Source organism: Protomyctophum bolini, assembly GCF_963924005.1.
Source record: "Protomyctophum bolini genome assembly, chromosome: 2".
NCBI classification, from domain to species: domain Eukaryota; kingdom Metazoa; phylum Chordata; class Actinopteri; order Myctophiformes; family Myctophidae; genus Protomyctophum; species Protomyctophum bolini.
In genome coordinates this window covers 41,828,969-41,851,660 of record NC_137863.1, presented here as the reverse complement: position 1 = coordinate 41,851,660, position 22,692 = coordinate 41,828,969, and the positions used below count along the sequence as shown (strand labels likewise).

The window sequence follows — 22,692 nt, the reverse complement described above, 5'->3', positions numbered from 1 at the left end:
CGGACGGGGCTGTTATTTGGACGAGGTGTTTATTACGCAAAATGGTGTCAGACCCCGGGCTGTTAATAGGTAGTTGAGTCAGGGCTACTATTTAGAAATATATGGTAATCCTCCTCACAATAGAACGATTGGATTCAGGTTAGAAATAGGCGACGTTGCTCTTTAATGCATCATAAGGTATGTGCCACTGTGATTAATAGAGCTCTGTGTTGCGCCTCTTCTCAGCCTACAGGGAACCATACCTGTTTGTGACTTACTTCAACTCCCTGGACGTGATCGAGGTCCATGGACACGCAGCTCTCGGGTAAGACATGTACATTGCCGCTTTGGCCAACTGGGTCTAGCTCTACGAGAATCACCAAATATGGCTCTATACCTGTTAGTTCAGACGGTGGAGTTTGGCATCTAATCTACAGCTGCTGCTGTTGTTTTTGTTGTTTTTTCCCCTCTGGAGTCCCCACTCGTATGCCCACCTGGACATCCCAAACCCTCGCTACCTGGGGCCGGCCATTTCCTCAGGTGCAATTTATCTGGCCTCTTCTTACCAGAACAAGCTCCGAGTCATCTGCTGCAAGGGCAACCTGGCCCAGAGCCAGGATGTCGGCGGAGACCTACAGCGGAACGGTTCCGGACGCAGGTACGTTTAATACACACTAAAGACTGTTATTTAAACCACATGGACCCTAGCGTCCCTATTCTGGGGCAAACATTCATAGAAAATAGTAGATTGTGAGCTTGGGGGAGAGACTCCAGTCAATTAAGTATAGGGTTAATAATAAGTGGTTAAATACTGTATGTGTGACTATACCCCCTTACATTTCCTGTTATCATTTCACACTATTATTCTGGTGATGTTTTATTAACCATCCCCAACACGTCCCTACATTTTAAAGCTACTGATCGTATGTATTTAAGATCACTATAACGGATACTGTTTAGTAATGTGATGCACACCACTCCTCCCTTGAGTTCTGCACTGCACCATTCTGTTTTACTTGTACGGTGAGGTGTGGTTTAAGTGGGCTTGCAGTAGTGTAGTGCTTTTTGGCACATAGTACGGCATATTGTTCCAATTTACTGGTGTTGTCAAAGGGCATATAGGTGGCAATGTTTGGCCTCCATAATTATATTCTAGACCAGGGCAGTAATGCTGACATTTTCTTATTTGCAGGAGGAAGAGTGCATTTTTTATTTGTAACGCACAAAAAAGAAAATAGAACGGAACAAAGAAAATGTATATACTGAGATATATATTATTAAAATTACGTTGTGCCTGTCGGACGGAATTGATTGAATAAATAATAAAGTGTTCTTCCTTTTTGTTTTTGTGACTCTTCTGTTACATGCAAACAATGATCAGTAACAACCAAGCTACATTTGTGCATTATTTGCCTTGCTCAGATTGGTTTTGAAAGACACTTCTCCGGTGGGCATTTATTCTTGGTTTAAAGAACCTTTAGCCTGTCCCTGACCCTATCCTCACCGCAACAGTAAACAAACGCTGAGCTGAGCAGCATTACCAAAAAACCATGACCCATGAGACAAATCCCCTTTTCCTTTTGACAAACGGACTTTGCCACACTTTCCTTCCCCCCCCCCCCCCCCCCCACAGCCCTAACAAACGTGGGCCTCCGTCCTACAACGAGCACATCTCCAAGAGGCTGGCGGCCAGTCCCGTGGTGCACGGAGACCCCGGCACGCCTCACCGCTACAGAGAGGCCCGCACGGAGTTCCGCCGAGACAAGTCCCCCAGCAACCGCCCCATGGAGAGAGAGAAGTCCCCCGGCAGGATGCTGGAGGGCCACATCATGGGCTCGCCCGGCCGGGCCCTGGCGGACCCCCGCATGGACCGCTCCCCGGGCAGGGCCATGGGGGGCGCGGACCCTCGCATGGACCGCTCGCCCGGCCGACTGATGGACGTGCGCCGGGAGAGGTCCCCCGGGCGCTACGAGGAGCGCCAGAGACTGCACACTGGCTCCGGACGCACACCCATCAACCCTGTCAGCAAGGTGTGTTGAACGTGTTTCTAATATTACCTGTCACTTTAGTCTCGCGTTGTCGCCAGACAACAATTCCCACTATCTCCGAATGCGTATAATACTGTAGAGTCTGGAACTACAGTTACTACACCCCCCCCGCCCCGAAATCCGTTTGTCATTCCCGTTCACAAAAATATATTTTACCTGAGATCAGATTCTAAAATTGTCTTCTACATCCTGACAGTTTTCTGAAAGTCGTCAGTCGTTCTTCGATTTTTCAAAAATACCAGACCTGCAAGCTCGTAGCGCTATGAGCTTGTAGATCTGCTACTTTTCAATAGCTATAGCATAACATAATGCTCATTTTTTTATATTTCCATTTCTGCTAAGCTGCAAGCTATATTATGCTTAAATGACTTGACGATTTGCATTTGGATAAATTTGCGCGACTGTAAAAAGCGAAACGTAAGTGGGGGGAGGAGGCTTCACTTCGTCTTCCGCTTTATATTTTACTCATGATCAGAGCTTCCGTTCTCCAGAGTCCAGACTTTATGACGGAACTGGAAGCGTTTGAAAATTGCGAGAGGCAGCAGTCTGGCAACGCGAGACTATACCTGCACCATCCATCCATCCATCCATCTTCAACCGCTTATCCCAACTAAGGTCATACATTTTCTTTGTTGATGATTAACTACTATTATTGTGTGTTTTGTCCCTTTTTTTATTTTCACGTTGCATACTAAATGTTCATCACTAATCCTTCAATTCTGCAATGCACAACATGTGATGACATCATTGTGAATCTTCCAATAGGTATGGGACCAGTCATCTGTTTGAATCACAGCAGAACATCAATCAGAATGGAGTACCACATACTCTGCACAACCATGAACAGAGCTCGTTATCTCTTGGGGGATGGGAGAGTGGGCGCAGGCCAGGGTACGTACTGAGAACGCCGCCAACTAACAAGGAAACACTGCCACGCATCTGTTCTATTCTGACCTAACGATGGAGAAACCCACCAGAGAAATCAAGGTGTAGCTGTCAGCAGAGAGGAGGGGAAATACCATACAATGTAGATGTCATTTAAAAATCAGGTTTATTTGTGTTTTTCCTGAATTATTTGACCTAGGTCAACAGAATGCCAACACGAGCAACGTTTTAAGCAGGGTGAACTCGTATCTATTTGAATACGTGCTTCGTCCCGCGCGGGCAGACACCGGGTATCTCGTGCTCCATGAGGCATCTCCAAAAGTTCTCAATTCAAGACCTGACTCGGGACGCGGGTTTTGTAAGCCTTAGTGAAATCAGAGATAACAGATAAGCACACCTGTAGCAGTTTTATCTTGCCAGTCGACAGCAAAGAGCCACATTTTAGCATATTAATGGAAATGTTATTTTAAAAAAATGGGAAAGATGCACTCTGTAGTATCGTACTATTACAAAAATGTCTTCGACCCTTTTGTTGGCTCTGTCCACAGTACGGTAGAGATCAAGTCTATTTAATGGCAATTCAGGTTTTTGCTCCAGCCTAGCATTGGCATAGTCAACATTCAATCATCATCAGCTTGTCACAATCATTCTATAATACTAATCTGAGTCTTGTATCCAGACTGTGGTTAGGGCTGTGATAAGACTCGGTTGGAGCAAAACACACACCTGCTCTGCCCAGTAGAGCCCCCCTACTCACTCACCACAAGTTGTCTGCCCTTTGAAAAGGTTCGACGACATAACTGCACTACCCACAATCCCCCAGCAGCAATGGAACAGGTTCCTTTCTATAACTCTCCAGGATGCTATCTGATTGTAAATAGGCAGACTTAATTTTATATATTACCGAGAAGGAATTTCAAGGCTGGATAAAGCCGTGTCTATTTTTGTTAAAGAGAAAGTGATTGTTATGTGTCCTCTTGAATGTCTTATTCAGTATTCTTTCAAAATATAAGGTTAACTGCCAAAATAAAGTAAGCTCTGCAGTGAATAAAGAGGCTTTGGAACGCAGTAAAGCTCCATTGTGCAATAGACTCCTACCAATAATCAGTGGGAATTATATTAACAAGCCTTTGTGTTTTAAAACTACTACCCCCCCCTTACTTTTACACAGACACAGATTGTTGTTAACAGCCATTCAACTATGGTAAAGTTAAAACAGATTATATGTTATGTTGCATTTAAAGAGATTGGGAGCTGCCGCGGTATTTCAACAAAACAAGCGGGAGCGTTGGGATGGGAGACTGGAGTCATCGACCATGCAAGGTCCTTATACTCTTCACAAGGTACATACTCTCCACAAGGTGCACATGATGCGCCAACAAAAGTGCACGGCATGCACAAGCTCTATGCATTAGTAACTGTGCGTAGATTGACTTCCGCGGGCACCGTCTGAGGCTCTAAATCACTAATTGACATTGACAAGCCAATGTGATGCTGTAGTAAATTTAAAAAAAAAAAGACTGGCCACCGTAGAGGAAGGGGTTAATTCATTATCCTCAGTCTTTCTGCATGCAGTGATGATGAGGTATCATGGCCTGTAGACACAGATGAATCCCTGCCCCACTCTCTGGCTGTCACCATTTTGTTTACACGGGACATTATTTGTTCTTCGTTGGTAGTTGCTTGTCGAGTGGTATTTTCCATGTAGCATTTAATTTGTGGAAACGCGCTCTCTAAAATAAGACTTCGTGCCGGTGCATAGTTTGAATACAATAATTATTCCCAACATGTCCAAATAGCCAAATGTAGCGCCCCTGAAGTGCATGAAATAGTTGTAGCAGCAGGTGTGGGGAAATATTGGACTGCACATTTTTGCTATACAAGAATACATATAGAACGCCCCTTTATGTAGCCCTTTGCACACATTGCTTGGGTTGAGTACAGTATGTAATGTCCCCATGATGAGCTTATTCTACCTGGCATGATTTTGACAACATGCAGAGGAGGCACACGTGACAACATGGATGGCCGGCATGTATACACAAATTGGTCAGTGGTGTTGAGTCTCAGTGAAACCTATGACTATTACAGTTTTGCACAATGCAGCTTTAAAGGTGTAGTGTGTATTTTAGTAACAACATGGGCTTTCTTTACTTTGGCAGCAGCCTCTATATCCAAATGTCCTTGAACAAGTGAGTGATTTCATCCAGGTATCAACTTGCGTATGCATTTCCGTCTCTCAAAATAAAAACTTATGCTGCTGGCTATGGGGGGAGGGGGGGTCATGATTGAAGCTTACATAGTACATAGTACTTGAGCATTTCTTTTTGTACATTGTCCCTTGTATTGTACTGTATATAACCCAAACTGTTGTTCGGGTTGACGATGAGAATATTCTTTGTATTTCTGATACGTAAATGGCATGGATATGTATTATGATCTGAAATGAAACGGAGTGTTGTCTTATGCTTCTGACTCATTTGGGTTATAGTTTAATTCCCAACATTTAAACAGTGAAGCACGTGAATGATAAAAAAAAACAACAACAAACAAACAAAAAAAAACACCCCAAGACATCTTTCTTGTTATGGTATCCCTGTTCTTTAAAAAAAAACTATCCATTTGTACAGTAGCTTGTATAATGTAACTAACTCTAATCTTTCTTTTATGAATTGCACACTTGGCAAGTTAAAGAGCTGCTGCAGTCGGTTTCACAAAAGCACTATCTGCCTCAATGGAGCTTTGACTCATTGAATGTCCATTGGTCAGTGTTGTATATTGTACTCATGCTTCCCGCTTGACAAAAGTGATTCTATTTCTGTATATCAAATTGTAATAGTATATGATATGTATATTTTTGTGATTATAGCTGAAAATGATCAAGACCATAGATCCATGAAATTCTATCGTTTTTAACTTGCCCAGTGTGCCTCCCAAGTTCCAACCTCTCCTATCCCTATAGCACGTCTTTTGGCCCAATAAGCCAAAATCAGCATACGTTTCCCGTTTTCCTCCCAAATGTAACGTGTTCTTGAATGTAAAAGCCAAGATGACAGGAACTGACCCAAGGGTCATTAATGATCAACGAGGCACCCAGCATTACAGATTGCACAAGTTTTATACTGATTTCCAGATGATTTAGGGGAAAAAAAGACTGTATTTGAAAGGGATACCTTTTTGTTTTATTTAGCCGTTATTTTATTTTGTCTTTTTTGTTTTTAAATTTTCCTTTCACATGCTCCTGAAACATAGCACTCAGTATGATGTTGATGTTTGCTAACAAACCTTTTATTAGCTTTCCTTGTAGTTTTTGTCAAAATATTAAATATAACCAATGTAATTACATTCTAATTCTCCTTGGTATGCAGTGCTTTTTTTCCCTGGTCAATCTAGGTTCAAGAGTAATTATGCCAAGGTTGATTGAATAAAATGTATTCTGGTGAAGAAACCGTCGCGCGTTAAGCCATTATATCCTGTTTTGAAGGACAGAGGGATGTTCTTTCTCTACACTATGCTGCAGAAAGGTCTGCCCGCATGATGACTGATTCATGTTCATTGAAATGGTGTCGCTTTTGTCTATTTATAGTTGTCTGATCCCAACTGTGAACCATTGAACGACCACCTCCAGTGGAGCTATGAGCTGCCAGTCTGTGGCGCTACAATCATGACATTTTACTTGCCGATTAATCGTTTTTCCAATAATTGCGATTATTGACGGGAAAAATTAAGCTTTTTTTTGTGCAGTATAAGCAATTCCACAGGTCAGATATGACAATGACAATAATGAAATTATATAATGTACAATGGGCAAAACAGACTACATTTAATAATTGTATTCTTCAAAAACTTCAAAGATTGTGTAAACGGCTCATCTACAAGCTCACAACGTGAGCTAGATCAGCTATTTGAATACTATCAACATTTTTCAACAGATTCATTTATGCAGATGCAATGGAAACCATTCTGATGATTATGCAAAATAAGTGCGAGGGCGATTATGTAATAGTTGTGACGGGCCTACATGCCGCCGAAACTGAGAATCTAATGCTCAATAATTATGCTCCATCGTACGAATATAGACGTTCTGCAAGTCGACAATGCGTCACGGAGGAAACATAATTGTGAACTTTTAGATCCGTTCCTTGTTTGGGGGGTGGTGGTGCGACACTGCCGTACGACGAAGCATATATTGGGCATCAATCAGGCTTAAAATGAAGAGGCAGCTGTCACTACTTTTCGGTCAGAGGAATGGGCCTACGCTCTGAATTCCATCTTCGCTGGTACTGTCTGCGCGTAGTGTTGCGCCACACTGGGTATAGAAACGATAACGAGGCCAACACTGATCTTGTGCACACAATGTCATGAAAGTGACGCCTGTGAGATCTGCTCGTGGTCCATTAACTGTGTGACACTCACGGGAGAAGACGATGACATGCTGGAGTCCGTGAGGAGAGGCTTTCAGCGCCCACTCTTTTTTTAGACTGCACATTTAAGGCCCCTCCTGTTCAACAGTTTCACAGCCTTGTCTACCACTTTTCTCTACCCAGGGAGAAACTGCCACATGGGAGGAACTTGTGAATGGTGTAGTTCAAATTGACACATTATAAGGTGATGTTCACATGGGGAGGTGGTGTCACTCCTGCTGTATTGCTACCAACATCATAGGCTCAACTTCTTAAAGATGGAGTGCCGTGATTTCTGTACCTTTTCTTTTCTGTCTATGGAGTTAACATTACTCGAGTCTAATAGAACCCCAGGTGTGGTTAGAATATACATTATGTCTCTCTTGTGTATTTTTGTTTTCTTCCTGAGAGTTGAAAGAGAGTCAAAAGGCCCGAAAATACACAATTCTTATGACATAACCGTAACCCCTCGCCCATTATCATACAACACAAATGTGTGGGCGAGGCTTAAGTTCATGTAGGTATAGTGCTACGGTGATGGCCACATAAAAACATAATTAAAAAAAAGGTATATATATATATATATATATATATATTGCTCCTAGTATAATCATAGTACCTGATGATCATGTTTTAGGGGGGAAAGATCACTGCACTCCTCCTTTAACCAAAAATAGCTGATCTACGAGATCAGAACGTCAACGCATTGTAAACTTGTAGCTCTGTGGATCTTCTAAAACAAAAACAAAACAACCCCACGAAGACAACATATTTCGATGTATTTCTAAATCTTATCCGAATTTGTATTAGTAGTCGTAGTTATAAACTGACAGGCGTTATAACTCTCATCTAGTTTAACTTGACAACCTACCACTGATCCTCTGTAACAACCATACTACTTGAGGATGTTTGTAGATTTATAGGGTGCTGCAGTGTTCAACGACAGTGCCAGTGAAAGGTGGGAGCAGTAATGCTGTTCATGCAGATAAGCATGTGAGAGATGTGACTCATAACCGAGAGTGGCAGCCTCACACTTCCGCTGACGGGTCAATAAATTAGATTTAATGAGCTGTAACTGCTGTGTTATACAACTCATATCAACTCAAATCAAAAGGCGGGGGACACAGGTGTACTGCTATTAGTGTTAAGTGTGTAGCTGTACCTGATTTAAAGGTAGGGCAAGTGATGTTTTTTTGGTTAAAACTAAAGTTTTTTTCTTCAATGGTTAAGTCACAATATTCTGATGGTAATCATTGCTATAGACTAGTGTCACTAACAGGGGTCTCCCTGTCTCTCTAGGTCTTTAAATGACCACTTCACCGCTTTTCAACCTATCTTCATATAATTAGTCCTCGCTAATGTTCATGATAAAATGCCACATTTGTTTCCTATACTCTTTCTGTGTCTCATAGGGGGGCTGTGGGCAGTTCAGAAACCCGTCCACCAGTGACCTCATCGATGGGGAATCCAGTCACTTGCCTGTCGGGCAACCTGGAAGCAAACTCCACTTGCCCGAGCGTTTTATTTACTTGCCACGGGTCGGGCAGTCAGGCAACCATTAGTGTCAACCCCTGCTGGGTCTGAAAATACACGGACCGTACTGTATCACAGTATAGAGCTTTTTAACACTCATTTTAACCAAAGAAAATCACTTGCTTTCAATCACAAAGTATACAACTAGATGGGGAGGCTTTGGTCTCCAGTCCAGTAGATTTAATATGTTTTCACTCCCAGTCCTTGATACCTCTAAAAGTCCAAGACAAACAGGAGGGAGGAGACGTAAAGGTCTTTTAACCTTTGGCGAGCCTTTTGATATTCTAAACCAGCCTTTTGAGCCAACGTCAACCTGGGGACCCCGTGGCCCCCATGAGGGAGGCTCGTATTTACAGTGCATGTGTCCGTGGTTCATGTGTACACATAATGTATGAAGTGTGTGTCTAATTTACCTGCCACTTCCTAAAGAGGACATGGTTTATAAATACCATCCAGTAGAGCTGAGGATGGGGGGCTACAAAAGGCCACCACGATGCCTCCCCATTGTTCATTGGAGTCATCATTGTCCTCCTGATTCCCCTGCCTGTCTCAGCCATGGTAAGTCATTCGTTACTGTTACAGACGTGGTAAACCTCTCTTGGAGATGCTTTTGGAACACAGATGAATGGATTGCATCAAATACTGTCGACGTTATCTTCAAATTGATATTGAAATTTATATTAATCAATTTTTAAGATCAACTAAATGTTTCAAGATGCTAATCACGAAAAGGTGTAGTTTTACGTGTAAGCTGTTCTTCAATTCTAAGACCTCAGTTACCAATTACTTTTCTTTTATTATTTTGAATTGATTCTAAATTGTGTGCAGGCTGTCTTGAATACATTATATAGGCTATATCATTTTTAATGGTATAGCATGGCAGCATCGCTCCAAATATCTTGTTTTCTGCAAGCAAGTAGGCATAACAGTTGTGTCAGTAGACAGTGGTGGAAAGTAACTAAGTACATGTACTCAAGTATTGCACTTAAGTAGCATTTTGATGTAGTTTTACTTTAATGGAGTATTTCCAATTTTCAATACTTTTCTAATATTGTAATATTGTACTTTTTACTACACTGCAATTATTTTCAAACTTTAACAGTTACTTTGTAAAACATAGATTATCCACTTCAGCCATGGATATTTGAAAATCGCCAATGTACAAGTTCACAACGCAATGCGCTGTGAAATTGTAGATCTGCTATTTTCAAAATATTTGTATGCATTTGGAAACAAATGTGAAATAGGATATTGTGCATAACGAGTACGTTTACTTTTTGTACACTTGTATAGTATATTTTGACGCCAATACTTTTACTTGTACTGGTAGAGTACTATTTATCTCACATATTAATGGTAATGATGGCTAGTGAGGTGCCAGGTGAAATCAATCTGTTTAATTAACTAGTATCTGCATTGCAGTGTGGCTTATTCATGTGAACATAATCAAACGTATTTCTGTCAACGTGGCCGTTTGTCTTGCATGAAGGCCCCTAAGAAAGCCAAGAAGAGGACGGCGGAGGGAGCCAACTCCAACGTGTTCTCTATGTTTGAGCAGGCCCAGATCCAAGAGTTCAAGGAGGTGAGAGAAAGAGCATCCAGCTCACAGCTTGATGTTCTTTGGCATTTTACCATTATACCACACAAAAAAAAATCACAATTCTTATTGTTCAGTAACAATATATGTGTGAGGCTCAATCATTGCCCCTTTGGTAGAAGGTAGGTAGATAAAAGTCATAACAGTGGAACAATTCTGTCATCTTCATTGTCCAAATATGCCCACCTGTCTGTTGTGTGGTCCCTGACATGAGGCCTGTGGTATGACGGTATGAGGGTGGCTGGTGCCCAGACACTCCAGGCGGTGTCATCAGTGATTAGACTGCAGATAAACTGCTGGACATACCCTGAATTCCAGTCTAAACCATAGGGGACTGTCGGGTTATAAATACTAAAATGCACCCCATCTATAAAGATGGAACTCAGAAGAAGTACCAGGGAATGTGAACGGATATATATTTTCATTCTGACAAGTGGGTTGAATGTTTTTTTATTGTGTGTTGACGTCAGGCCTTCACTATCATGGACCAGAACAGAGATGGATTCATTGACAAGAATGACCTGAGGGACACCTTTGCTGCTCTGGGTGGGTTATGATCATATTCCATGAATTTAACCTAGTACCAAATTGTGAATTGATATATGTTGTAATGACCACTAGTCCTCAAATATCAATATCTAATGAGACATATAATAATATGACATATAAAAGATATACGGTAAATCTGAAACATAAAAATCGATGGAGCAGAACTGACGCTTGCTGAAAATACAAGATCTACAAGCTTATTGAGTTTGTGGATTTGACTATTCTGCCTGTTCTTTACACAAAATTAATCAGGCTTTACCGAATGCAGGGCGGCTGAATGTGAAGCAGGAAGAGATTGACGAAATGCTGAAAGAGGCTCCCGGACCAATCAACTTCACCGTCTTCCTCACTATGTTTGGAGAGAAGCTGAAAGGTATGAGGACAGAAAGAGAGAGAGAGAGATAATTAGAATAGTTCTATTTTAAACTTCCGCCAATACATTTACAGCGTTTCCACAAATTGTAACTATAATATATGTGAATTGTGAACACATCTAGGTGCTGACCCAGAGGACACCATCCTAAACGCTTTCAAAGTCTTTGACCCTGAAGGGAAAGGAGTGCTTAGGAAGGACTAGTAAGTTGCCTATAACTGTTGACTCATTCAAAGAAGTGTCTGCAGTGCAAAATATGACCAGCCTGGCTGCAAGTGGTGCTAATGTATCATAAACTGTACTTATTCTCACTCATTTTCTGTCCAGCATAACACAGATGCTGACGACACAAGCAGACCGGTTCACTCCTGAAGAAGTAAGTTCATTTATCACTTCAAATGATGCAATAATTCACAGTACTCAGGCAGACATATTTCTATAGAGGGTATATGCGCATGCATAAAGTCAGTGGCAAAGTGTGTGGTAAAGTGAGTGGTAAACGCTGTTTAACCCATTCTGACCGGGCACCCATTTTGGTGTTAGCATCATGTTATGCTTTACCTATTGAAAAATAGCAGATCTACAAGCTCATATCGCGCCACCGAGTGGCGCGATACGAGCTTGTAGGTCTGCTATTTTTGAAAAATTCGAAGAACGACTGACATTTTTAGAATCTGATCTCAGGTCAGAATGGGTTCATCAGACCAGTGTGTGTCCAGTGGAAACCTCGTATGAATCTGATCTCAGGTCAGAATGGGTTAACGTTGTTCAATGCAATCAGATAAGACTTTTCTGTTGGGATGTAAGGCCAGAAAGTATTTTTTTCCCCCACTCAGTAGGCATTCCCACATGATGATGTCACACACACACATCCCGCTATAAAGAATAGCCTGCAAAGATGATACATGCAGCTACACTGGTTTTTGTGAGGCTTTCTTCACATGATTCAGTGTGATTTTAATATCTGCGTTTTTGTTGATTAGATGGAGCAGATGTTCGCTGCCTTCCCCCCTGACGTAGCAGGGAACCTGGACTACAAGAACCTGGTTCACATCATTACCCATGGAGAAGAGAAAGACCAGGAGTAGGACGTGCATATCCAGAGTATACCACCGCTGGCTCAACGCCTGCCTCTGACCTTCGAAGCCAATATGGACTATAACTTTACTCATCTGTATTGTACATTGTTTCTATATAAAACTCCCTTACTGCCTATAATGCTGCTTCTCTGTTAGCCGTCAGCCCACGAGCCAAGAGGACAAAGCCTTGTGCCATCTTTTTTTTTTTTTTTTTACAAATTCACCCGAGACTAAACGGATTACTTTGTTTTGTGATACCTCTTGTTCAATAAATCCAAAAGCATTTTTTCATCTATGCTTCTGCATGTTCGCATAATATACTTTTTTTTTTAAAGATTGAAGGGAGTAGAAATGTCCCCATTGATGTTTGGAACATTTCATTGGATATGCCACTAGTAAGTGAGCTCACCACAGTGTTCCTGAAGAATGTGATCCTCTCGCTGCTGATTCTAGAACAATAGGATTAGTGGTAGAACACATGGGTATGCCCACCGTATACTTGAAATTCCACGTACAGTAGTCAATGTCTGCACTTAAGAGAATAGGGAATACATTAGTATCCCCAGAGGATACATTCAGAACACGGATGCCTTTTATGAGCATGCATTGTGTTTGGGCGCAGCATCTGCATGTATCACATGTTTGGCTACCTAAAGAAAGGGGGTTAGTAAGCCAAAGCCCTGTTATTATTTCAGTGCAGTGATGATTTGAAGGGGGTATAAGGTTACAACACCATGGGTCCCGGCCCACAGCCACACAATGGGGACGCTTCAAAGTGATCCTCGCCAAATGCTGACCAACCAGACCTTGGCAGGAGGGCTATACAAATCCCTGGTTGTCCCGGCAAGAGGTTGCAGGGGGTCTGATATGTATGTCAGCCACAGAGCAAAGCATTGTTTCTGGGGTTGGGAGCAGCCCCGGATAAGTGCCTGGATCAACGTAGACATTATGAGCACTCATCCCTCCTGTTTTAACAGTCTCTGGGAATAGATTATTATCTGGCCTTGGAACACAAGGGAGAAATAGAACATTAACACCATGACCTTAACTGTACCTACAGTAGTCACAGATCAATGGTCATTCTCTTGGTATTCCTGTAGTTGCTGTGCTCTCTTGGGAGCAGTACTTAATGGACGCGCAGTAGTCATAAAGTTAATGCTTTTCCCCCCCCTTTTCATTTGAAAAATCCAGTAGCACAAGTTTGATTCGAAGAAAAAAACCATACATTTCATATTATGGCAGGATATCCACACAAAAATATAAACATTCCACACGCTGTACATTCACATGGAGACTCTGACCCCCATTGATGACACACGCGGAAATATTCAGTTATTCAGAGTGCATTCGTGGATCCAGCTGATCTCTGGTACTGCCACTGTTACTGTATAATGCCAGTTCCATCAGCCATCCTCGTTGTTGCTTGGGGTGCATCAGTATAGGTTATAGATGCACTTCTCTAGCCTGGAGAAGCATGCATCTATAACCTAGGATGCCTGACGTTGGCAGAGAAGAGTAGCAGTTTTGTCAAATTAATTGTAGCAGAGGATTTGCTGCCTGCTCAAATGTATTGCTCATTTCAGCTATATAAGTAACATAGATCTGTAATGTGGTTACAGTGTGGTTGCCGCAGTGGCTTACATATGCCCCTCCCACTGATATTGCCAGCCAACTACAATTTCAAGTCACACCTTAGATCATGCGTAAGTAATTCAGAGGGGATTTAACCCCCAAAATTCATGTTTTTTGCGACAAACGGTTACATTTCTCGCATTTGCGGCGCCCCCCTATGGATGAAAATGGAATGCTTTTAGAACTTGGTTGATTAAACCACCCCAAACATGTGATTCAAATTTGGGATGGATTGGACATTCCGTTCGTGATTTATGGCATTTTTTGTGATATAGGCCCCTCCTGCAATATAAATTGGGGGTCCCAGAGATATAAATGCCATTCAATGGGGGGTCCTGAGGGGGGGGGGGGGGGAAGCATGTGAGCAATAGTTCCAGGAATATAGTTCCAATTCCAGGAAGTGAACTGCCAGGAAGCTAGTATAAAGGAACAGGAAGTGAGGCGCCGAGCCTGGGTTCCATTTTGGGCAGTGAGTGTTTGGTGTGGTTGTTGTTCTGATCTGAACTGAATTAACTTAGTGTTTGGTGTGGTTGTTGTTCTGATCTGAACTGAATTAACTTAGTGTTTGGTGTGGTTGTTGTTCTGATCTGAACTGAATTAACTTAGTGTTTGGTGTGGTTGTTGTCAGTTGTTCTGATATCTGAACTTAGTTAGTTGTTTGTGTAAATATCAGAACTGAATTAACTGGAACCAATACGCAGTTTGACCGAAGGAAGAACTTTGTTTTAGGGGAAGAGAGAGAAAGTTTGGTCGGACATTTTCTGAGGCTTACAGCTCTAAGCAAACAATCCAGTGTTTGTGGACAGAGGAACCCGCTCAGGACTGCTGACATGAAGGTTGGGTGAGGAGGATGCATTGTCTTTGTTCCCTGAGCGATGCATTGTATATGTATATATGTTTCATATGTATGTGTTTTTTGAGTGGTGCAACCACTCCTACAACCAGAAATGTATCAGTGGTCATGAGCATGAGTATGTCACTTATTAATACCAGTAGGGGGCGCCATAAACAGAGAGAGGGGTAGTGCTGTGCCTTCTGCCTGCTAATGAGAGAGAGAGGGGAAGGGGGGGGGAGAGAGGCGAGTTGCACCACTCGGTTCACACAGGTGTGATTTTTGGACCCCCATTTAATGGCATTTCTATCTCTGGGACCCCCAATTTATATTGTAAAAGCAAAGTTAATTTAACTCTGAGAGTGTACAAATGGAACCAAATGGACCCTAATGTTCCATTTGTACATTCTCTGAGTTACAGACCCATAAGTAGCCGTAATTTGCAACTCTAGGTTTTTTTTTATAATGGGATGAATTGAATCTAGAGTTGCAATACCCTCCATTGACTCCCCATTCATCCAATTTGCGTTTGCGATCATGCTTGTATTAAACGACGTTAAACTCACCAACATTGCAGCTCTAGGGCCAAGCTTGAATTATCCTCTTTCAATCTGCCGAGCTTTTGTTTCATAAAAGTCCACCATAGACATGTTATGAGCTATCCTTTCTGTCAAGAGATTCTGTGCAGGTGAATCTTTTTCTAAGTGTTGGAGTTTGGAAGCACTCGTTTTTAAGTGGTGCAACCACTTCTACAACCAGCTTGCAATGTCCGTGTACCTGTTTGTTTGTCTGTTTGTCTACGTCAATGAGCACGAGTATGTGACTTATTCATAGCAGTAGGGGGCGCCAGAAACAGAGAGAGGGGTAGTGCTGTGTCTCTGAGAGAGAGAGAGAGAGAGAGAGAGAGAGAGAGAGGGGGGGGAGTTGCACCACTTGGTTCACACAGGTGTGATTTTTAATGAACGGGTCGCGCTGCTGCCTCCTGCATAATTGTGTGCCAATTCGAAACGGCTGGTATACGCAGGGCCGTTCGGTGGCTTCCAAACTCCCAACTGTTTAGCGTCTTAGCGCGGCAGCAGAGGCGGCGGCACGCCGTGCTTGGCGGCCAGTGCTTCGTTCTTCTGCAGCAGGTGCTCCTGGAAGCGGAGCGTGGTCCTCTGCCTCATCCTCAAGTGCTTCTGGAGGCAGCGGTCTGCGCAGAGCAGCTCGGCCGCCGCCGGCTCCCGGCCGCTCATGTCGGTCACGCACGCCCCGAAGCAGTCCTCCGCCAGCCTGTTGTACGTCCCCAGGAGGTCCCTGAGCTGGTGGAGCTCATGCTCCGACTCGGCAGCGTCGGCCATGTTGTTTTCACCTCCTATATGGTTCACGTGTTGGTTTGTGTTTTTTTTTGGTTTGTCGCGTTTGTGTGTTTTCGTTTGGACTAACTTATCCCCCGGTGTGACTGAGGTCTTGTTGTCTTCTTTGTCCTGTCCGCTATGTGTTTTTTTTTTAAATCTCCTCCTTTTCTCTTCCTTTCGGAGCTCGCCCCGGGTCAGTGTAACGACGATTGTGGGCTTCAGAGGACGTCAGTGACCACAGCGAGGACACACGGTGTAATTCTCGAAGGCATGGATGGAGATCTGCAATCTCTAAACAATGTCAGAACGTATGAGAATTGAGAATCCTTTGCCTTTTATTTAATTTTTTAATATATCTTTAGATAAGAGTGAGTCACGATGAGTCAGCCGATCCATGCCCAAATATGGAGTTCCGTGTTGGGCCATGTCCAAATATGGAATTAGCCCTTCGCTAAACTCCCAATGGGATAGTTCCAGTGTTTGGAACTATAGCCCATAGGCACCCCGCTTTGTCTCAATGGGATAGTTCCAATGTTAGGAACTATAGCCCATAGGCTCCCCGCTTTGTCTCAATGGGATAGTTCCAATGTTCCAGCCCAGTATTCCAAAATACTGGGCTGAGCTGTTGTGTGGATATAATTAAAAAAAAAAGTCCCCCCCATTCTGTGTTTCCTAGAACTGGAGGTCTGTAAAAAACCCATTAACATGGTGAATCACATCTTGATGATGTCATCAAGATGTGATTCACCATATTAACGATTTAACATGGTAGACTAATTAATGCATGGGGGGGGGGGGGGCTATCGCTCCAGTTCAGTCTCTATCCTTTTTAAGGCCTATTCATTGTCTAAATTTTCGGTGGTGAGGTGACCACCGAAATAACGTTGAACGGTGGTGAGTAAAAACAGAGAGAAGGGCTGAGGAGCGGTGGTGGCGGTGGTTTGCTCTTCACCGCGGCTCAGTGACGTCATGTTGTAGTTCGGTGGTCACCTCAGTGACGTCATGTTGTAGTTCAGTGGTCACCTCACCACCGAAAATCCAGACCATGTATGATGAGCCTTAATACTCTATGCCTTCTACCCATTGGCTACACTGGCATGACCGAGCCCTGCGGGCCTGTTGCAAAGCCCTGGCCCTGTCCGGTGACCACCGTGTGGGGCACGGTGGCGCGTTGGGGGCCCCCGGGGGGGGGAGGAGCCTGAGAAAAGGCGCCGCTGTGATGGAACGGCGTGCTGCCGGTGACTGTACGTGTCGGTGGCGGAGGGTGCGTCGGTCCTGCGGGGGGCGCACCGGCGTCATTGGGCCTCTGTCTGCGGTGGACCAGCGGCTGTGTCGTACCTCCCGGCGGAAGGTGGGCCGGCACCGGCGTGTAGCTGCGGCCATGTTGTTGTGTTGGTGGTGGTCCTGGGACATGCACGTCAGGGGGGAAGGGTGCGGGACAACGTCCATGTTGTGGTGGTGGTGGTCCTGGGACATGCACGTCAGGGGGGAAGGGTGCGGGACAACATCCATGTTGTGGTGGTGGTGGTGGTGGTGGTGGTGGTCCTGGGACATGAACGTCAGGGGGGAAGGGTGCGGGACAACGTCCCATGTGGCCTCCTTGCACCACGGACGGAGGAGGAGGAGGAGGAGGAGGAGGAGGAGGAGACATCGGGGCGAAATCGTGGGATTGAGGTTGACGAGGAGGAGGTGGAGGGAAGCGTGCGCCGTGAGGAGCAAAAGGTGTGTGCGGTCGCGCGGGGCCTCCCGCGTCGCAGCGCGGAGGACGCATCGGGAGGGAATGAGGACTGGGATGAGGAGGTGCTCTTCGGGGGTCCGGGCCGGGAGGTCTGGGGCGATACGCGTTGTGATCGTTGGACGGGCGAGGTGCGAACTCTCCCCCCGCGGTCGAGCCGGGGGGGTGCGCTGCTGTCCCATGAGCATGGCCCTGGGACCCACCAGTGGTGGGCGGGTGATGGGGATAGTAGGGGGGGCGGAGGTGGAGGGCTCCCTGATTGGGAGGAGCGATGAGGGGGTGTCCCTCGTCGAAGTGCGCCGATCTGTGGGGCCCGGGGGGAGGAGGCTGGACCCCGCGGCCGAGACTAGGAGGGTCGTGGTGGGCTTCGGGGGCAGCCGGGCGGTCCTGGGGTCGAGACGAGGATCCAGAGCCGCCGGAAGAGCCGCCGTACACGCCGGCGGGCGGAGAGGTACGGGTCGCCACGTCGATCCCGGGCGCGCGTCGGTTGTCAGGGTAATAATGATGACCTTGAGGATCCGACGGAGGTTGCGGAGCGCCGTACGCGCCGATCCTCCTCCTCTCGGGGTGTTCTGACGAGGCACCGCCGCCCCAGCCCGCAGGGGGGGGGGGCCCGCCGTACCAGTCGCCCTGGGGCGGTGGGGGGCCGGAGACGTTCCGGAGGAGGTGCGGAGGAGGAGGGGGAGGGGCAGTGTGCTGCTCGTTCAGCTGCGAGGAGAGCACCGCCAGCAGCTCGCGCATCTTGGACGTCTTGAGCCTCTCCTGGTTCAGAGAGTTCTGCCAGTTGGAGTCCTTCTTGAAGGTCTCGAACGCCGCCTCCTGCTCCCGCATCTCCTCCCGGTGGAGCTCCTCGGCCCGCTTGGCCCTCTGCTCCATGTCGCCGACGCGCTGCCGCAGCGCTCGGACCTCGCCCTCGGCCTCGGCCGCCTTGCCCCGCGCCGCGGACAGCAGGGCCTCCTGCCGCTCCAGCTCCTGCCTGTGAAGGACCTCCAGCTCCCGCCTGGTCGGCCTCTGCTGCTGCGGCAAACGTCGGCATGTCTCGCCGGTCGCGTCGAGGCAGTCTTCCTTCTCTTCTCCTCCTCCGAGGAACCCTGTCCGCCCCGCCGCGGCCTCCAGAACCTTCCCGTCCTCCAGAACCTTCCCGTCCTCCTCCTCCTCCTCCAGCTCCAGGCGCCAGCCGCCGCCATCGTCCTTCTTCTTCTTCCTCGCCTCCTCGGACAGTCTCTGCTTTTCCTCCGTCAGCTCCTCGACGCACCTCCGGAGTTCCGACACGGTGGAGGCGGCCTCGTCCTTTTCCCTGGCGAGGGCGTCGATTCGGTCGCGGAGCCGCGCCGTTTTATCCGCGGCGTCTTTCCGTTTCCTCTTGGCGGTGGCCGCCGCCGCCGCCGTCCTCCAGAAGACGAAGAGCAGGAAGCTGATGGCTCCCGCCAGCGCTGTGGTGGCGTCGACCGCCGGCGGCCATGGCCATTCCCCCACCGTCGGCTTCAGTTCTTCTGCCAGACGGGAGATCACGTGTTCCGCGTGCTCTCGAAAGAGCTTGTAGAACTCAATCACGGGTCGGGGGAACATGTCGCTGTCCATTTCAAAGTAAACACACAGCTATATATGGTGCGGAGCTTGTTGACATTAGCACGTGAAACGGCTCATTATATTCTTTTTTTAAAACACACAGAAATAACTACGCTGACTTTAATATACTTTTGTTATTTCCCTGGCTCCAACGGATCCGACAGTCACGGCACCTTATATATGAGCTGACCGGGGCACAGGGGTGACGTCACTGGACAACACAAACCGCTGGACGATGGAAGTTTTAAGTATTATATGTTATACTTGGTCTATTGAAAAATAGCAGATCTACCCCCTAGTTTTACATGTCACATGCTACTTAAAGTATAAGGAAATTTGGAATTCTTATATTGGTTGATAATGGTACCCCAGCTTTCAGCAGCTGTCACAAAGTTTCCCAAGGGAGTTGGGTTGGAGTCTGTGATAGTAGACACCTTCATGAACACATCTGTGCAGAAAGCTAGTGGTAAGCTTTTTTTTTGTAGATTTGCCACAACTTAAGCTAACTTTACCTAACTAACTGCCTTCTCCAGACCACGAATGCAGCATTTACTGTGGTAAAAGAAATGCAAATGCCACTCCTTTCCATGCCAAGTCTCCTGAACTTCAACACAGCATTTTGGGTTGAACAAATTTGTTTAGAAATCCAGGTTGTACACCGCATCTCCACTAGCTAAAGATTGCTGGGTTGCGCCCGAAAATAGCCGATCTACAAGCTCACAAAGCATCGCAGCGTGACGCGTTGTGGGCTTGTAGATCTGCTATTTTTGTCCAAAAGTGCCCTCTTACGGGATTTCAGCCCCTGCTCTAACACTCTGCATGTCCCTGTGGCCAATATTGATGACATCAGGGATCTCCATATACGGGCTTAACTGCGACAGCAGGTCGCATTTGCTATGACATCAGGGTCTCCACATCTCCATCCCTGATGATGTCACATGATGTCACGAGACCTGGGCGCCATATATGGTGCCTGACCAACACACTGACGGGAAATGCACGATTCCATAGTTAACTGCGACCTTCGGTCGCAAAAACTGACCAGGCACTGCACACCTATATTATTTTATAATAATGTGTCAAATCTATCAATCTGCTCACCAGGAGCAGGCCAGGTATGGGTTAAGCGTCTTGCTCAAGCACACTTCGACACAATCCCAGAGGAGCTGGGGATCAAACCAGCAGGAACCAGATCCCCAAGCGGCCTCTCTTCCTCCTGAGCCTCCTGAACTGCCCCAATACATCAGACACCATTTAGTCTTTACTCCAATTTAGTCTCCTGAAAAGCCAATGTCTTTTAGTCTTTGTCTTAGTGAACAAAACTAATACTGCTTCATACAAGTGTTATTTCTTGAGCCCCTCCTATGTCTATATAGTGTATACACTTATAGTTTCATTAGATATATATTCCACTGTTAGGTTCTTAAACTTACATCCGTATGATTCATGATGACTATTATTCTGCCCCAAATGTTCCAGAACGGCCTGTTATACTTTTGAAAAACACATTTTTTATATTACTCCTCCAGATTCTGTCCAAAAATCCCGCAAATCGTTACACACTATCTCTATAGTCATGTGTTCAAGCCGGATCTGTCCGATATTTCATGTTCCAAATTGGCTAACATTGCAGGATTGGCCCGTTTTGAACAAAGCCTCAAATCATGAACGCAGTCAGAACTGCAGCATCACTCCCAATCTTCCGCCGTAGTCTGAAAACCTACCTTTTCAGACTCCATCATGGCCCATAGCACTTACCCTACCCTCTTAGATAGCATTTATGTAGACTTAGATAGCATTTGATACAGACTTATAGCATGTTATGTAGACAGCACTAGAATTGCATTGTATATAGTCATAGCACGCCATAGTATATATGTATAGCATAGTAGTATATATATGTATAGTTTATATGTATAGTTTCATTATATAGATATTCCACTGTTACTTTCTTAGCTTACGCATGTTTCATGATAAATGCTTTTATGTGATGTATTCCCAATGTTCCCATGCTTTTGTTCTTGATTAATGTAAATCGCTCTGGATTAAGAGCGTCTGCTAAATGCCTAAATTGTAAATTGCAGCGTACAATTTAAATCTGACTGTGATATATAAATCTCAAATAAATAGGCTAGCAAATATGGCTGGGAAGATCATGGGCATGTGTCCGTCCCCCCTAACCTGACGCTGCCAGATCCAAAAAGCTTGCTACACAAATTTGTTTCACAGCTTATTTGGATCTGGGATCGCGGAAGCAAATTCGATGACGGGGCTGTTCCTTTTTTTCAAGATACATGGTAGATGATTGGATGGGAGCGTCTGTCTATCACCGTGTGGGCGTGCAAACACAACCAATCATATCGACGTGTCTATATACCGTCACATCCGCATCCCGCCTTTAGCTCACGCTGATTGGTTCGGTACGAAGCAGATCTGACTCAGGGCTCAACTCCGTCAGAGATCCCAGATGAGTGTTGTGTTGGGGAATATGTTTCCGCAATACCGCCCTCATCTGGCAGCGTCAGGTTACGTCCCCCCCCCCCCTGGCTGAACAAGCAGTGAAAAGACACACAAGCTCGGAATATCTGACCCCCACATCCGGTAGGAGATGTAGAACTCGTTGTGTATAATAGATTTAATTTTAAACACTCATTTGTTCCCGTCAATCGAAATGCTCAATCAGATTGCCGAATGCCAGCAACCGTAACTGACTAGATGCAGCTGTGACTCTGCCTCCAAGACAAATAAAGACAACCTTGAACCAGAACAAACTAAAATACTGAAGAACAAACTAAACAGGAATTTACACATTGATGTGCAGTCAAACAAGTCTATGAAGATATCTTAAATCTAGATACATTTTATGGATTACTTTATACTTTACTATACGAGTATACGTGCTAGCTTGTAGATGTATTTTTGAGGGGCGCTAGCCACTCCTATACCCAGCTATGTGTGTGGGAATTTGATGATGTTTGATAACAGCACCCCTCACTTCACATGAGTGTGATTTTGTTTGTGAAATTTCATGTTGAAATATTAAAGAAGAGTACCTCAAATTACCATTACTATTTTAATACATTTTGATGAGAAATATACTTTTTTTTTTAAAGGAATATATTACATCAGGTAAAATGGTTT

General features: G+C 45.1%; 2 protein-coding genes across 3 annotated transcripts in view; both read left to right on the top strand.

Moving 5' to 3' along the window:
• Nucleotides 1–6,354, top strand: part of cita (citron rho-interacting serine/threonine kinase a) — a 59,019-nt gene extending 52,665 nt beyond the window's left edge. The window contains exons 45-49 of the mRNA XM_080785467.1: nt 226–304; nt 455–637; nt 1,613–2,009; nt 2,519–2,642; nt 2,793–6,354. Coding sequence (XP_080641593.1) covers nt 226–304; nt 455–637; nt 1,613–2,009; nt 2,519–2,641 — 782 coding nt within the window. The 3' untranslated portion in view covers nt 2,642; nt 2,793–6,354. The remainder of the gene's footprint in view (nt 1–225; nt 305–454; nt 638–1,612; nt 2,010–2,518; nt 2,643–2,792) is intronic.
• Nucleotides 6,355–9,342: 2,988 nt separating this feature from the next.
• Nucleotides 9,343–12,737, top strand: LOC308330631 (myosin regulatory light chain 2, ventricular/cardiac muscle isoform; the record flags this gene model as incomplete). Of its 2 annotated transcripts, XM_080785582.1 has the most annotated exons (7): nt 9,343–9,406; nt 10,338–10,430; nt 10,916–10,991; nt 11,263–11,367; nt 11,492–11,570; nt 11,695–11,743; nt 12,351–12,737. In XM_080785582.1, the coding sequence occupies 7 exons, from the start codon at nt 9,404–9,406 to the stop codon at nt 12,453–12,455; spliced, it is 510 nt and encodes a 169-aa protein (XP_080641708.1). In that variant the 3' UTR covers nt 12,456–12,737. The 2 variants fall into 2 exon arrangements, with proteins under 2 accessions (XP_080641708.1, XP_080641707.1); XM_080785581.1 differs by lacking the exon at nt 9,343–9,406 and having other exon boundaries at nt 10,332–10,430.
• Nucleotides 12,738–22,692: the final 9,955 nt, after the last annotated feature.